Below are 16,296 nucleotides of genomic sequence, written 5' to 3'. Positions count from 1 at the left end.
TATAGTTGTTGCCATATTTTTCAGCTTATGCCTTCAGCGATGAGGGTGGTTGTTGTTGTTGTTGCTGTTTCTCTTATCTTTTTTTTTTCGTTGCTGGGACCAAAGCAGTGACCTATCGGTTTCTGCCTTCCAGGTGAGCTGGTGCCTCGTTGCCACAGTGCATCTCCTGTAGAGAGATGATGTCCGGGCCTGCGGGGCCGCTCGTCCGAACACCTTTGGTTTGAGTGGGGAAAAGGGGAGGAAGAAAAAAAAAAAAAAGAAATGCAAGAACAAAAATGGAAAAAAAAGCAGCATTTGGGTACAAAAGCACCCGCTGTCGCTTGCTGCGGTATCAGGGATTTGTGAAGTTGTGGGTTACATGTCGCAGCAGCTGGGCAAGCATCGCTGGGCAGAGCCCGGTTTTGTCCCCCAAAATAGCGAGCCGGATCCGAAGTGGGGGTGTTCGTTAGCGCTGCTTCGCTTTGGGGGGTAACTGGGCTCCTGGTGCTCGGCCGTGGGTCTGGACCAGGTTTCTGCCGCGTGGGATATGCAGAGCAGCCCCGAATCCAGGGCACCATCCATGGGACCGTGGGTCTGGGGAGCTCTTGGCTTAAGAAATCTCTGCGGTTCACTGTTTTTGGGGGGGATAAACGTGGCCTTTGCACAAGCTCGTGCTCAACGGGCAGAGAAACCCCCGTCGCAGCCGCCCGGGGCCACGGCCGCCCTCGCCGCGTCGGCGCCGGGGGCTTTGCGAAGGAGTGGAGCCGGCCGGGCTCCCGCGGACGCCGGCGCCTGCTCCGTTCCTCCCTCTCCCAACACCGCCACCGGACAGGATGGAGCCTCCACGTTCGCTGCCGCTTGCTGTCTTCTCATGTGGGACCTTTTGGGTAATTATTGCTCTTCTACCAAAGAGATTTCCGTAATTATTGTCCCTGTCACAATATGACTAGTGTTCAGGGGACGCGAGTCGAGAAGAGCCTTAATTAGGGCCAAAAGTGGCCTGATGAGAAAGACACGGGATTAATTGGCTCAACCCTGGGTGGAGAGGGCCAGACCCGGGCTGATCTCCCACCCGTCGCTAGCACGGGCTGTTGATCAACGCCGTCAAATTAGCAACGTTGAGCTCTCGGCAGCGATGGGGAGCTGGGAAGGGAAGACATCCAGCCTCAGCCCGCGAAGGGCAGCTGGGCTGGCGCGGAGCTGGGTTTTGTCCCGTTTTTAGGTTTTTCTGAGCAGCAGGTGGCAGCCTTCGTCTGCGTGGCCTTGGTCTGCCTCACCCCCGTCTGCCTCCTCCAGGTTGCTCCGTGGCTCCCGAAACAGCCCTCTGGCCGGGGACACGGGCAGGGTCTGGGCTTTGCTGTCCGTCCCGCTTGGCCCCTGGGGACGGAGAACCCCGGGTTGGGGGGCTGCACGGTGATGCCACTAGCCCCGTTGAGTCGGTTTTGGGTTCAAAGCCCTGCTTTTCCACGGCTCCTGGTGCATCTTTGGAGAAGCCTTAGATACTCGACCTCCTCCTTAGCCCATCCGTCCCCTCCGATCTTCCCTGATCCCATCACTAAGTACCTGCCCCAAATCAGGTTGGAAACAGATCTCAGGCTTAAGTCTGTGCTTGAAATACCGCGTGGACCTGCTGAATCACCTCCTGCTTTTGGTCTCCGTTTCCCCTCTCGGAGAGAGGTTGGTAGGGCTGGTGCACCTCGACTCCTCCGTGTGCAATGATGCCCTCAGGCTCGGGGGAACCGCGAAGGCACCTTAGACGCAACTACCAGCCGACGTGAAGCTGGGTGGCACTTAATTTTGGATGGGTTTCCTGCAAATAAGAAGCAATAAAGGCTTTGAATGCACCCCCTGGGGTCCTCCACAAGGAGTTTCCTGCGGGAGGGACTGGAGTGGTCTGCGGGATGCATTTTGGGTCCAAATCAGTGCAAGAGAGAGCAATGGGGGGGAAAACCCGCACCCCACGTGTCCCCCCCCGGCCCCGTGGTTTGGAAGCTGCACTTTGAGGCAGTTACACTTGTGCCTCCGACAGCGGCTAGAGCCAAGGCGTAACTGGGCAGAAAAAGACCTTCTCGGGTCAGCGGTTGGACCTGAAACATCTCATTTGGGGTGATGCTGAGTGCACGGTTTCGGTTTCAGCTGCTTTTGGCCTTTTTCCCATGTTTTCCTTTCCCTGTGTTCTTTGAAAGCCAAAGGAAAGCCATTAAGAAAAAGGTAATCCGCACTGCCCTGCGAGGGGGAGCTGAAACGGGGGCACATCAAAGGGAGGTGTTTTGGCAGCTCCAGAGCAACGTGGTTTGTCTTCCTGCCTCTTTTCCACTCCGTGCCCGTTTTTGGGGCAGAAACTCAGGTCTGCCTTTGCCGCAGAGCCGAGGGGGTCACAGCCTCCCGCCTCTGCTCTTATTTGACCTTTGCTGCCAGGGAGGAAGAGCATGGTGGAAAGTGGAGGTGGGACCGAGTTGCACACCAGGCCATGACTAGCTGCTTTGGACCCATAGGTTCTTAGGAATAGGGGTTGATGGGGCACCACGCGAAGCCCCTTGCTCCCGGCGCGATTAATGCGTTTTGCCTCCTTTGGCTCCAATCCCTGCAACCAGCCTCGGCCGGGCGAAGCCTGGGGCTGCTCTGTGCCACGGCTGAGCTTGGAGAAAGGTTTGGTTCCCCCCTTTGCTAGCTATACGCTTGTGGTCTGCTCAGATCCTGAGCTAGCGTCGTGGTTTTTTGTTGTTTTTTTGGAAGTCTGCTTCTTTCTTCGAGGAAAAGAAGCAGAGGGCGGTTCATGCTTTCCTTCTTTTCGACGCCCTCCCTGCCTTTGAGATTCAGAAAACTTTAACAAGCTGCTTTTTTAGCTGCTTTTTTTTTTTTTTTTTTTGGTCCTTTTTCCCCTGCCCGTAACATCATCAAGCTCTTTGACAACCTAACGAGACCAGCCGCCGTTGCGCGCGGAGGCTGCAAGGTCCGCGGCGGGCTCCTCCGGCGGGAGCGGGGGCGGCGGAGTGAGCGCAGCCGCGGTTTCCCTTCCACCCCCCGGCTCGCTCTGCGCCCCGGGCAGGCGGGCGCGCGATCGAATAACCCCCGTCCTTCGGGCTCTGCCAAAAATCGCCTGGCAGAGCCCTTTCCCGGCCCTTTGCGACGCCTTTCGGTTCGGTTCGGCAGCGATCTTTGGTAACCGGCTGATGAAACCTGCTCTGGCCATAAATCAGAACGTCTTCACATGCAAATGCAGCAATTAATTCTGGGTGTGCTGGCGCAATTAGATGACAAATTGCGCCTGGGGAGTCACTTGCTTGTTTAGCCAGAGAAGCTGCGTTTGCTCCGCCAGGGATGGCTGGAGCGAGCTTTCCACCAGCGCCAGGAGCGGAGCCGCAGGCTTTTCCCACTTAAAAATGAGCCTTTGGGGACCCGGCGGGAGAGAAGGGAGCAAAAAACTCCAGGCCGGATCGGGTTAACGAATCCCCGGCAGCTCCCTGCCGCAGTTTCTTAGCTCAAAATCCCAGGGAAAAGCACAAGGCGGGCGACGTGGCGAAATCCGGGCCAAAGCCGCCTTTTAAAAAAAAAACCAGGGCTACTGATGTCACTAATGTGCGTATTTACCCGTTTCACTTAAAAGGAGGGCTTTACCCGCTGATTAACTGTTCTTAAGGGATTTCTTTTCGAAACACCCAGCAAATGTTTTCTTATCTGCTTGGAACAAAAGACGCTGATAGCATTTATATTTATTTCCCCTCTGAACCTCCGACGAGTGCTGATTGCAGCCGGCAAAATCCGTAGGCGCTCTGATCTCTGTAAGCAGGGAGCAAAGGCTATCGGGCTTAGCAAGCAGCCGGTTATTCTGATAAATCAGTTGAAAACAAGGGCTTCTAAAATAGTGGAGAAAGGGCTTGTTTTTCTCTAGCTCCGACGGGAAAAGGGCCATTTCGTCGCCAAAGAAATACAACCCCTGGGAACGGGGAAAAAATCCCCATTGCTTTAAGTGGTTGCAAGGATGGGTCCGAGGAGGGCGGAGGGGAACGGCTTTTCTTTATTTGCGGCTTTCTTTAAAAAAAGAAAAAAAAAAAAAAGGCAAGTTCTGTAGGACGTTTTTGACAGTTTGTTCTCGTCCAATTTATTTGTGGGTTTTTTTTCCCCGGCTGCACAAGAGGGCATTATATGAACCTGCAGCTGCACCTTGCTCGTGGGCAAAAGAGCTGTTGCTGTCTTGCCAAACAGGATTAATGTCGAGGCAGCGGAGAAGGGCTCGTATCCTGGAGGACACTTGCCAGCAGTTTTGTTTTATTTATTAGTGCTTCTTTGCTGGCTTGCGGCTGAGCCGAGCCCGTTCCCAGCCCCGTCTCCCGGCTGCTGGGTGCTGGAAGGGTCCTCGAGGCCTCGTCCCTGCCTGGGGGCGCTTTGCAAATCGGAATAAACCGACCCAAATCCCAGGCGTGCTTCTCCGCTTGGAATTAGCGCTCGGACAACTCGGAGGCTTCCCGAGGGCTGCGGGTTAAGCGGGCTGGGTTTAATCCCCTGCTCGTCTTTGCCGAAGCCCCTTGCAGCCTCCTCGCTCTCGCGCCGCTCCGGGGAAACCTTCCCGGCTCCGGGGCTGACCTTCCCCGACAATGTGCCCCTTGTCAGGCCGACCGCTGTGGTGTTTCCCCTTTCTCTCTTTTATGGCTCTCCTTTCGTTGATGCCACCACCCCGGCGGCACAAGGACCCTTTATGCTCGTTCATCCACCTTGGACTTTGCTTCTTTGCCAGAGGGAGATTAGGAACAAACGGGCAGCGCCGGGGCCGTATCCTGGAGAGCCGAGGGCGAAACTTGGCACCCGCTGCCCGGCGAGGAAACCCGATTTTGCCTGGGGCGCCGTGGAGGTGCTTTGGGCAGGCTGGGTGGAAGCACGGGGTTTTTTTCCCCCCGAAATCCTGTTTTCGCAAGGGTTTTCCAGTTGGCACGTCCCAGCAGAAGGCAGCAAGAGATGCCTCGGCTGCCCGGGGCTCTGGCTTTCCCACGCTGCCGATGCTTCTCCAGAGCATCCACTTGCCACTGTCCCCTTTTGGTCCCCAAATTTGGTCCTTCTCACCCCCCCTGGCCTTTAGAGAGGCGTTTTGGGGGATGCAGGAGGGCGTCAAGCTGGCAACTGAGGCACAGCACAGATTTATTCCAGCCTTTCCCATGCGGCCGGTCTCTGGACATCTCTTTAATTGCACATTTTTGGGGGCAGACCCTTCCCTTCTCCTCTTTAATCGCATGTTTTTGGGGCAGAGCCCGTCTCTCCCGGTATTCCCGTGCTGCCGTGCTGCACCTCTCGCATCGTGCCTGCACGTTCCTGGCTTTTTGATGTGGTTTAGCGATGCTTTACCCCGGGCTAAAGCAAAGCGAGGGCTGGTTTCCCGCGGCCCCGGCCGGGCGCCTAATCGCGCTGGCGCCCAAAATACAAATTGCAGCGCCTGCTCCGGAGGCAGAGGCTCCGTGGCAAAGCTGGGCTGAGGCATGTCGGCAACGGGAAGGGAAGGGAAGGGGGGGGGTGTCAGGCTCCCGTGGCCCCGTGAGCCGGCTCCCGGCTGCCGCCAAAGTGCCGGGAGTGCCGCCGGCGCCGGTGCCTTCCCTCCAGCCGCAGCACGAGCCCGGGCGACGCGCAGAGGCGTCCCAGGGCGGCTTTGGGATTTGCAAAACCCTGGGCACCTGCAGAGAGGTGACGTCCGTCGGTCGGCTTTTTTATCCTTTTTTTCCCCCCCCCCTTTTTGTGTGTGTTTTCCTCTTTGCAGCTTGCAGAGCTCCTGCAAGCCGGCCCTGAGCACCGGCGTCTCTGCAGCAAAGAGGTGGAAACCCTCCCGGACAGAGAGGTTTGCTGCCCGGCGCCGTTCGCAGGCTTTCCAGTACTGCTTTGCCTGCCGCAACGCTGCTCTGCAGACTTTCCCATCTTGTGGGTATTTTTTTGCGTGCGTGGTAATTTTGGGGTGTTTTTTGTTGTTGTTGCTTTCGTTGCTTTCGGGCTGTTTTCCGCAGGCAGGCCGGGGCGAGACCGGCCACATGCTTTGCACGTGAAATCGGAAGCCGCGGCTCTGAGCAAAACACTTAAGGTCGCCAAATCGGGCCGGACTGGTAGCGGGGCAGAAGGGACGAGCTCCCAAACCGCGGCGTGATCCCCTTCTCGCTCAGGGGCAGCGTTTCGGAGAGAGCCGGGGCTGCTCCTTGCAAAGGGACCTGCAACCCATTTCAAAAAAAAATCTTTGTTTGATCTGGAGATTGCCACCGGCTCCGGCTTCTCTTTAAGCACCTGGTGCCTTCCCGGCCCCTGCGACGGTCGTGTTGCAGGAACGTTAAACGCTGTGCAAACAGAGCCGCTCCGGAGAGCGCTGCTGAATAGGCGGAGAGGACTCTGCTGTGTAGGAAGATATTAGGTTTCGGGGCTGTTACAACATGTGAAAATAGCTGTTTTCTTTTTCTCCCTGCCAGAGAGAAGGAAAAAAAAAAAAAAGGAATTTTGCAATCTGTGTGGTAATTACCGGCTAATGGAAAGGATGCTTTACTTGTCTAACAAGGAGAAATACAGTCTGTATAATTCTCTTAGTGTATAGAAATTGCTTGTGGGTATATTTATGGAGTAACTGCATCATTTTTTTCTCCCCCTTTGTATTTCTATTTGCTGCCCTTATAGACATGAATGGGATGCTAAGGTGCTTCCCAGAAACGGGAGCTGAAGCTGGGAAAATGAGCCTGGCGTGTCTGCAACTCCGTTATAATGTGCCTAATAGTGGGCAATATTAGGACCTAGAGGCCAATCTGGTTTCAAATGCTTATGGCAGCACTTGCCGTGTCTGCTGAAATAAAATCATTTCACCGAAAATCACCATTTCTGCTGAGGATTTTGGAAGCCTGCTGCTCAGCAGTAACACGCTCCTGAAAAATATCACCAAGCAAGCTTCCATGTTAAAAAAAATATCCTTTTTCCGGTTGTTTTAAGAGCTGTGGTTGCCATACGTGGGCAGGCAGAAGGACCGCGGGGTTTCCCGGCTCTGCCTCGGGCTCATCCTGGGACAGGTGAGGTCTCGGCAGGTGCCGGCGTTTGGCCTGGATGGCGAGGGCAGGAGCCCGGATCAAACGCGATCCCAACGCTCCGAAAGGCCGGGCGCACGTGGAAGCGCAGGAGCTGGGATGCTGGCAGGTGCCGGGATGCCGGTGCCGTCACCGCGGCTGAGCCAGCCCAGCTCAAGCTGGGATTTTTCCCACGGTTTAGCCGCATCTGGCCCTGCCGGCGTCTCGGGGAGGGGGATCGGCGTCTCTGCCGCCGTCCTCCGCGTTTGCAATCCGGGCTCTGGGTTACGTTTGCGCTGACGCCCAGCTCCCGTCGGAGGATCCGTGATTCATCTCGGAGGACGGCTCACACCCAGGCTGGGTTTCTTCTCCCCGCCGTTGGCAGGGCCGGCGCGGGCTGGCCCCTCCGCCGCCCTCTCGCGGGGACTTACTGCCTGGGGCCGGACTCCTGGGTCCCCTTCCCGTGCGTCTCCTGCGCCGCGCGCGGCTGTTCCCCCATGAGGAATGGGCTTGAGAGCTTATTTCCAAATGGGGAAACTGAGGCACGGGGGGGGGGGGGACATGAACCTCATTGCGTCTGCAAGGAGGGGAGAGGCGGGATGGTGTCGGGTTAAAACCAGCTGCGGGGTTGACCCTGGCCGAGGGGTTTTCCACCTCCGTGCTCACCTGTTGGGAATTGGGGGAAGCAGAAGGAAGATGAGGCCGGGAGGAGGAGGGAAGAGGGTCTCGTACCCGGGCTTGTGCAGCGAGACAGGCTGGTTTACAAACCAAAATATAATAATTGCCTTGGCACTGCCGAGCGAAGGCAGCATGACCCATATGACGAGGACGGAGCTGCAGCTGGGCCGGGAACGGGGCGGTTTGGAGGAAAACATCTCTTCGTGTGGGTCTGTTTGACGGAAAACTCATCTTTGGGTGGCAAGAAGAGGGGCAGCAGTGGAGGCGGCGGTGGGTTTGGGCAGCAGGAGCAGCAGCAAGGGGCTGCAGGCGCGCGGCATCCCCACGCCGGTCGGCTGCGGTTCCCACTCCGGCAGCCCGCCGAAGCCACCGCGGCGGTGGCCGGCGAGTGCCGGAGCATCGGAGCGCCGGATGGGGCGCGAGCTGCTTTGGCAGAGGTTTGTGGCAGAACTGGAAGAGCCGGGCCGCGGCGGGAGGTCAGGGCGAAGGTGTGGGTTTGGCAGCCGGCGCCGCCGGGGAGGGGGCCGGCGAGGATTGCGGGTCAATTTTTAAGGGCACCCGCGGAGCCCGTGTGGGAGAACTGGTATGGCAGAAAGTCGCGCCCGAGTCATACCGGCGAAGCCCGGCATGGAGGATTGCTCCGGGCTCCTCCCGGCAAACCGGCCCCGGCGACAGGCTCCAAAAAGCCCCGAGCCCTGGTCCGAAATCCCGGGGCTGGGGAACCTCCAGAGCTGCCGCTCGTGCCCCGGCTCGACACCAGCACCATTTCTCCTCCTGTCCCTCAGCATTAACCACTTTAGCACCTTCTCCTTGCAAACCTGCCCGCTCGCCCCCGCAGCGGGGTTGCCGCAACCGGACCGAGCGCCGGCAATTTGCTTTTGGCCTCTGCTTCTTCGAGGCAGCTTGCGGTTGCAAATCCCCCTTCAGCTGTGGCACGTAGCTTAAAGCAGGGCTGGTTTTATTCCAGCAGGAGCAGTGGGTCTGATTAAAGGTGTCTCCTCTCCCTACAACCTCTACTTCAGCCCCAATCCTTGGGAGATGCCCTCGAGGGAAGGCAGCCCTCGGTGCCTTGTTTCCCCACGGCAAACGTGACCTTGGCCATTAGCTGGCACAGGATTCGAGGTCCGAGCACCTGCTCGTTGGAGCTTTGCACCCACTTTAACCCCTTTTGCTCCTAAAATCGGATGCCTGAGTGGGTTTTCTCCCATGACTCTTTTTTTTTTAATTTCCTTTATTCACAATAAATAATACATTATATTACAAGGATCTCAACACAAAATCCGAAAATCACGTTCTTCCGGCAGCCGTGAATAAATAGGACTCACCAGCACCAGCTAATGCAGGAAAGAGCATCTACGAGCAACGTGGGCCTGCGGCGGGGAGAAAGCGGGGGATTTTGGTGCATCCACCTGCCCAGAGTGGTCTTCCTTCTTTCCCGGTATCTACCAGGTGTTTCCATCCCCTGGGCCACCAAACGCACAGGCGAAATTCTGGATGTGCCAGAAAACGTGCTCTCGGGCCTCTTTGCAAAACACGCAAGCCTCCCACGTCAAAAGGCAGGGATGCAGCTGAGCGGGAGTCAAAACCCGACGGAGAGGCTGCCCTGGGCTGAGCCTCCTGCGCCAGGCTTCGCTGGCTACCGTTAAGCTAGGAGGGTTTCTAGTGCTCTCACTCACGTCGGGAGATTATATACACGGACACCGCGATGCTCCGTTCGTTCTTGGTCACGGGTGGTCTTTTAGTTATAAGACTTTTTTTGCTTAAGAGTCTACTGTTGCTGGCTTTGTTCGTTGCCTCGGTTTGCGCACACGTGAGCCCGCGAGCGAGGTTTCCTCCCCGTCTTCTGCTTTCCTGTCTGCTCCTACGGGGAGGTCAGCTCCATGGACTTCTTCCTTTCCTCCCGCTGCTCTTCCCACTCCTCCTCTGATTCATACGTGCCCTTGACGATGGCCACCCTGTCCGACATGTTCATGCAGTAGGGCACCAGGACGTAGAAGTAGAGCAGCGCCGCCAGGCAAGCCCCGAGGATGGGCCCAACCCAGAAGACCTGGAAAGCAATGTGAGGAGAGGAGAGCGGTGAGAGCAGTTTTCGGGAGCCGGCCCACTGGGTTGTCCATCACGCCAGCATCTCTTGCTGCTCAACATCTCCTAGATGTGCAGTGATGCAGCTTTCCCGCGGACCGAAATCCCCTCCACCTCTGCTTGCTGAAAAAGTCAGGCAAAGAAGGGTGCAGGGATGTGGTGTGCAGGGAAAGGAGGTGCCAAGCCTAGGCTGAAAAGCAAGATTCGGGTTTGCAGGCAGCGCCAGGCCAACAGAAAGCCCAAGTCGGGCTTCTCCATATGCTGCGCTGAGCCCAGATGATGCCCAGGCTCAGTGCACAGGGGAGGTTGGCCTTTGCCCCTCTCTTGCACCGCAGGTGCCTTCCCGCAGTGCTGCTCTGCTCCCTCCTCCCACGTCCTCCAGCTCCCTTTTATCCTTTCCGGAGGCTGGAAACACCTGCGGGATTCACTGCCCTCCTCCCATGCCGACAGGCTCCTCCATGGGGCCAACGCTCACCCAGTGTGCAGGGCTGAACCTCCTCACGACAACTGCAGGGCCGAAGGACCGGGCTGGATTCATGGAGCAGCCGGTGAAGTAGATCTGTGGGGTGCAGAAAGGAGACAGGAGTTAAGGGGCATCGTGTTGCCTATCGTATTCACTTGCTCTGGGGATTTTGCCGAAGTTGGGATTGCGGTGGCTGGAAGCTGCTTTGCCCTTGACACCGTTTTGCAGCTCCCTTCAGGGACCGCTGGGCTGGGATATTTGGGAAGTCCTGTCCTAGCTGGTGCCTCTGCCCAGACACTCACCCCGACCAAGTGTCCTAAAGCGACGGAAAAGCCAATGGAGAGCGCCGGGGAGCCCACATTGCCACTCCGGCGGCTGTCCGTGGACGCGAAGATGCACACAGCCAACTGGAAGGTGAGGATTATCTCCACCACAAGGGCCTGACCCGGGGTCGTGTTGTTGTTGAGCTGCAAACAGTGGAGAGGGGTGATAATTAAGCGGCTGCGAGGCTACGGGGCTCGGTGTTGCCCCGGCTTCCCGCAAAGGGTGGCCCAAGTCCTCCCACCCAGCTGGACCAGGAGCTCTGTCACTTGTGCTGGCCACTGCTTGGGCTTGATGGGATGTGAGACTGCAAATCTCTTCTTCCTCTGAAGGGAAGAGGTTGCCCGTCCCTTACCACGCTACCCCACATATCTCTCTGCTTATCTGTCTCCGTAACACTTGGTGCTTTTTCACCTGGTCACCTATTATCCCTTTCTTCCCGCATTTCTTTCTGCCTTGGTCATTGCAAAGCATCATATTGTCCCAATCCTGACTCTTCTCCCATCTGCTTTGTGGAGCAGCTACCCCAAAGGCTGGGGAGCAGCTGGCAGCTCCTTGGGAGAGGGGCATGGGAGGGAAGGGTGAAGATCTCCTATCGCTGCGGGGGGACAGGGAATGTCCCGGCGCCAGATGGGCCGTTGCTGTCCCAGTGGCCCTGCACTGGGGACTGTCAAGCAGACTTGACCCTATTGGGCATGGAAGGGGTAAAGTGACCTAAACCATCGCAGCTTGCCCTGTAGCTGAAGCTGGCTGGTTTGGGACACAGCACATGGGAATAGGATGAAGGTGGCGCAGCTCTTCATCCTCGCCATCGAGCCCTCTGCAGCGTGCCCGTGCTGCTCGGAGGGGTCCCCTCCTGGCCTCGATGGAAGCAGGAGATCCGTTGTTCCCATTTCAGGTGGTTTCCCAGTGCTGTCCCAAGGATTTGACATGTGCTGCCCAGCGCCACGGCTCCCAGAGGGTCCCCACTTTCTCCCATCCTGCTCCAAGAGCCGTCCCCTGCCTCTCGTCCTCTCCGTGCCCTGCTCTGTGTGCCCTCCCGTGTATCACTCCGCAGAGGCTCTCGTTCACCTTCTTCTGCTACTCTACCCCCTTTCCATGGCCTCTCTCTTGCCGCCTCCATTTCTCCAGCGTACTGGTCCTGGTGGGCTTCTAAACCCCGAACTGGTTTCACTGAACTCTGCTCCCTGCATCCCTCCCCCTCTCCGTCCTGGCTCGGCTCCTATCCTGGCGCTAATCTCCAGGAGGAGAGGCTGTAGTCAAGAACATCTCAGTGGTGCGGGTGACTCACTCGGGCCCTTAGGATAAAGGAAGCACTTATTAAAGGCGAAAAAACACCCCATTCATTACCCCACACAATAAAGCTGTCATGTCAATATTCTGCTGGCTACGCTGGAGTTTACTCCTATCTGGTTCCCATCCCTCTCCTCCCGAAGGACAACATGCTGAGACCAACCGTGCTTAAAGATTCAGCTCTCCGGCTTGGTGGTGGCGCCAACTCCTTGCTCGAAAGGGAAGGAAAACCCCAAACTGGAGGCGAGCGGCAACACGAATCAGCTCCAGGTAGGAAGACTTACCGCGTTGATGGCCAGGTTGCCGCGGGTATTGGCCGGCGTTACGCCGTAGAGGATGCCAGCCCCGGCAATGGCCCCCACCAGCTGGGCTATCACGTAGAAGAGCGTCCGGAGGAAGGAGATCTGGTTGCCCACAAAGAAGGCGAGGGTCACGGCCGGGTTGATGTGGGCGCCGCTGATGTGGCCGAACGCCTGCACCAGCGTACCGATGGCCAGACCGAAAGCCAGCGAGATCTGCAGGATGCTGGGGAGAGCGGATGGCCACTTCAGGGCTGAGCCGAGGCCGATGAAGACGAAGATGAGCGTGGCAATGAACTCCACAAAGACGGCTCGAGCAAAGGCCAGGGTTAATATTTCCCTCTTCATGGTAGCAGCAGGTGGAAGGCGTCCGAGAAGAAGGTAAGTCTAGGTTTCCTCCGTCTCAAGGCTCTTCTGTCTGCAGCGAGTTGTAGGGCCATACCTATCTATATATGCAAGAGCAGCAGGGAGCTGTGTTACAAGGCGGTGGGTGGAGCCGAGGAATTAGCCAGTCCTCCCAAATTATCATGTGAAACTGGAAAAGTTTCCATCTGAAAATAACTTTGGAGCCTCTTGGTGAACCAGTGACTCAGATATTGGTGGCATTTCTTTCTCCTGCCCTCCGCAAACAAAGAGCCCCTATTGGGTGTCTCCGTGGTCGTTAGATAACGCGGTTGCATAACGACGCTGGGCTCCCTCCTCTGCCTTTCCCTTTTACTACCACTCGCAGGGTGCCGAGGGTTTTGTTATCGGAGGTGTAGCTCACATGCCCTTCCTCGGTGCGCTTGCAGGTTGGAGGTGACCGTAGCTTTATTTGGCACGTCTCGTTTCCCGCGTCGAGCTGCAACAGCTCTCCTGGGAGCAGTGACCCTGCGGCAGGGCTCCTGCATTTGGCCCGGCACGTTTGATTTAAACAAGGGATCGCGATGGCAAAGTTAAATCCCTATAGCCAGTCCCAGGGTGTCCACACAGCTCAGCTCCGGGAAGCAAGCGGCTCACAGGGGGCTCTTGGCCCTGGGAGCCGGGTGGTTTTGGGGGATGCTCTGCCCGATGCAGCCCCTAAGGAGGGCTGAGCACCGGGGAGCTGGGATCCCAACCTCTTCGCTGCCTTTCTGCTCCGCTGCTCCTTCCAGAGCGCGATAAGCATCGGGTGTGGGTTTCGCCGGCACGTGGCGTGGGGTCGGGGGCAGCTCCCTGCGTGCGGCCAGGGAGGGTGCATCCTCCCCCTGCTGTTTTGGGCACTTTTCTTTTCTTTTTGCTTTTCCAGCTGTTGCTCAATGAGGTCAATGATTTTGCTCTGGGGAATGTCAGCATAAAGCCACAGGCTTTGCAGGGGTGTGGGCCATGCTTGCATGTCCCCTTTCACGTCCCTGTGGTGCTGCCCTCCGTCCTAAATCCGTCCAGCTGCAAATCCTTGGCTGGCGGAGAGCGGAGCGGGGAGACTCCCAACGCTGTGCAGCCAGGAGCTGCTCGGGACAGAAAAAGCTTCTGGTGACATTCAGCAATGAATTCTCAGTCCCCTCGCGGTCCTTGCAGCCTTGCACCGGGTTTTTTATTATTATTATTATTATTTTAATGGGTTGGGGTGCAGCGCCGTTCCCCTTGCTGGGCTCCAGCTTGGCTGATGGCATCTCGCCTCTCTCAAGCGCTCCCGTCTCTCTATGCTGGATGTGGGCGAGCGCGGGGCCGGGGTTGCCCTGCTCCTCTGCAGAAGTGGTTGCACTCTGCAAGCAAAGCATGCAGCAGAGGCGTAAAAATCCTTTAAATCCCTCTTCAAACTTAAAAAGTGCTAATGAGTCACATTCATTGCTGCCTTCTGCTGGGTAGAGGCAGACCTACACCTACCCTGTGCCAGTGCGGTTAAAAGCTAGGAGGGATTTCCCTCGGGAGCAAACGGGGGGGACTTCTTCCTCCAGAGCCCATAAGAAATGAGCCCTTTTCTTTTAGTTGCACCCAAAATCCTAAGAGTTTAGCAACCAGATCCAGAAAGTCTCCGAGGGCTGAGGATTTGTCACAGCACCATTCCCAATAATTGTATTCTCCTGGTCGTGCTGCTTTTGGGGAGATTGCAGAGTTAACAAACTAGATCTGTTATCCTAGAAACACCTGGTCCGTTGGCGTGTTTTGGTGAAAGTTTTGCAATCTGTTTTTTCAAGATACCCTGGCCGGATTCCAGCTGGAGTAATTACTTGCCACTTCCCTTCAGCCCTGCCTGTGGTTTCAGCTGGAGAAAATGCACCTTATTCCCTTCCTCCAAACGCTTTCCTCGCGCGCCCGCCGCGGCTCTCGCTCGGCAGAGAGCTCCCCCGTAATGCGCCTGTCCGCCTTATCGCCCCTTCGAGCCCACCGCGAGATCCTAAAAACAGCCCTGCACCAAAGGACGCTCTCCTGGGATCCCGGGGCAGATAACAAGCTCGTTGTGCACTGGCTCTCTTCCCCGCGAGAAAATCCTCCAGCTGGACCCCGGGAAATAACCAACTAAAGCCGAAAGCGATTGGGAAAACTTCCAGGGAGCAACAAGTTGTTGCTCTAATGACATGCCCCATCAAAGCTATTCTCCCATGGCGGGTTCCTAGATTTTCCTCTTTGGGGCATGCCTGCTTGGCTTCTCTGATGTGTAATAGCGTTGCGCTGGCCTTTGGGGAGGGCAATAGCAGGATCCTTTTCCTCTCCCCAGCTGTACGTCTGCCAAAGGACTCATATGCATGGAAAATCTTTGATCTGTCAAAGTGAATTGAATTAAGCAAGACGTGCGGGAGGGCCTCGCTGACAGACGGGCACCTACGCGGTGGGGTCATGCAAGTCTTATTCCCCTCCAGGCTTTCGGAGGAAAGGAGATGACGGGGCTTTGCTTTTTCCTCTCCAGCCTTGCCGGCACAATGCTCGCCCGCGTCCCGCGCTCGCTCCAGCGCTGGGGACCGGGGGACCAGCGCCGGGGTGCAAGGCTGGGAGGAAGGAGGTCTGTGCCTCCTCCTCGCCCGGGGCCCTCACGCGCTCGGCGCGGGCTCAGCCTCACCCAGGTAGGCGTGTGTGTTATTAAAACGAATACGTGTGCCGTTCCCTGTAGCCCCGTGTTTGCCGGTTTCATTTTCTGCCCCTGCGCGGGGCTGCTGTTCATCTGCTGTTTCCGCGGGCAGCCCGGATCCCGGGCGAGTTCAGCCCCGCGCGTGCCGTGGCGCGCAGCCCGGCGGATCGGATCGCGGGCGGACAAACTCGGATTGCCAACGCCGCGGAGACCCGCGCCCGGGGTCTGCACCGCCACCGAGGACCTTAAAAGTGGCACAGCAACGTGAACAGGAATAATAATAGTAACAGGAGGCAACTCCTTCCACTGGAATCTATGATTAGCTGGGATTAGGTGGCTGGAGAAAGTTGGGTTTAGTTTGTTTTTTAAGAGAAAGGGTGTTTCTTGCTGGCTCAGCTTTGGGAGTTTGCTGCAACCAACATATTGGGAATTAAAAGTAGAGTGAAATATGGCAAACTTTCCCCTCCAGTCAAGCCCAGGTGCAGTGCACGGTAGCTCTGCACTCAAATCCCGGCTCAGGCTTTTGTCACAATCTTTTTGTGACTTTTGTGGTGTTTTTTTTCTTTGCAGTTCACTCCGCAAGCAGGAGTCTGCAGCTGCCTGACGTCTGACGTTTAGCTCCTGGGGCTGTTTGCTGCCACCGTCTTGCCTTGATGATCGGAGAAGCGATGAGGATTAGTGCAAAACCACACCACTTCTTTCTAGTGAAGCACGATGTGTCCGTACAGATCCCGGGGCTTTTCAGAGAGGACTTTCAAGGATTTCGCTATCCTCACTCACACGCTCTCTTTAAAGGCAAGGGCTTATCCTGCTGGCCTGAGGCTGGTGGTATTTGCACCTTCCACCGTTGGTGCTGAGCACCCAACTGCAGCCGCCTGCCCCAGAGCATGAGGATTTCGCTCCCCTTTGTAACCTGATGGAGCTCTTGGAAGCAAAAAGACCTTGAGCCCAAGAAACGATGATGACCGGCCGCGGGAGCCTTTGCCGTCGGAGGCGCCTGGTGCTCCATCGTTGGCAGCTTTTCTGTATGAGCTTTAGCCCAGCCGCCGGTTTGTGGGCCAGGTTCAGCCTCAGGCACAGCCCCGCTTCCCTCGCTGCCATTTTGGCTTGCGAAGAGTGTCCCGAAGCTGCGACCCAGCCCTC

At 57.0% G+C, this 16,296-nt stretch overlaps 1 protein-coding gene across 1 annotated transcript; it reads right to left on the bottom strand.

Moving 5' to 3' along the window:
- Window positions 1–8,905: 8,905 nt before the first annotated feature.
- AQP5 (aquaporin 5) lies at window positions 8,906–12,535 on the bottom strand. The gene is made up of 4 exons (XM_067313975.1): window positions 12,114–12,535; window positions 10,518–10,682; window positions 10,228–10,311; window positions 8,906–9,717 (listed from the first exon to the last, which is right to left on the bottom strand). The coding sequence occupies exons 1-4, from the start codon at window positions 12,474–12,476 to the stop codon at window positions 9,532–9,534; spliced, it is 798 nt and encodes a 265-aa protein (XP_067170076.1). The 5' UTR covers window positions 12,477–12,535; the 3' UTR covers window positions 8,906–9,531.
- Window positions 12,536–16,296: the final 3,761 nt, after the last annotated feature.

This window comes from Apteryx mantelli, chromosome 33 (assembly GCF_036417845.1).
Source record: "Apteryx mantelli isolate bAptMan1 chromosome 33, bAptMan1.hap1, whole genome shotgun sequence".
NCBI lineage: Eukaryota > Metazoa > Chordata > Aves > Apterygiformes > Apterygidae > Apteryx > Apteryx mantelli.
The sequence above is the reverse complement of the archived record's forward strand: the minus strand, read 5'-3'. Positions and strand labels throughout refer to the sequence as shown.

Bases quoted from the DNA above. Each gene is read 5' to 3' on its own strand.
- AQP5 (XM_067313975.1), bottom strand. From the start codon at position 12,476: ATGAAGAGGGAAATATTAACCCTGGCCTTTGCTCGAGCCGTCTTTGTG. The intron at 10,683-12,113 runs GTAAGTCTTCCT...CACTGTTTGCAG, and splicing joins GCAACCTGGCCATCAACGCG to CTCAACAACAACACGACCCC. The intron at 10,312-10,517 runs GTGAGTGTCTGG...TGCACCCCACAG, and splicing joins CTTTAGGACACTTGGTCGGG to ATCTACTTCACCGGCTGCTC.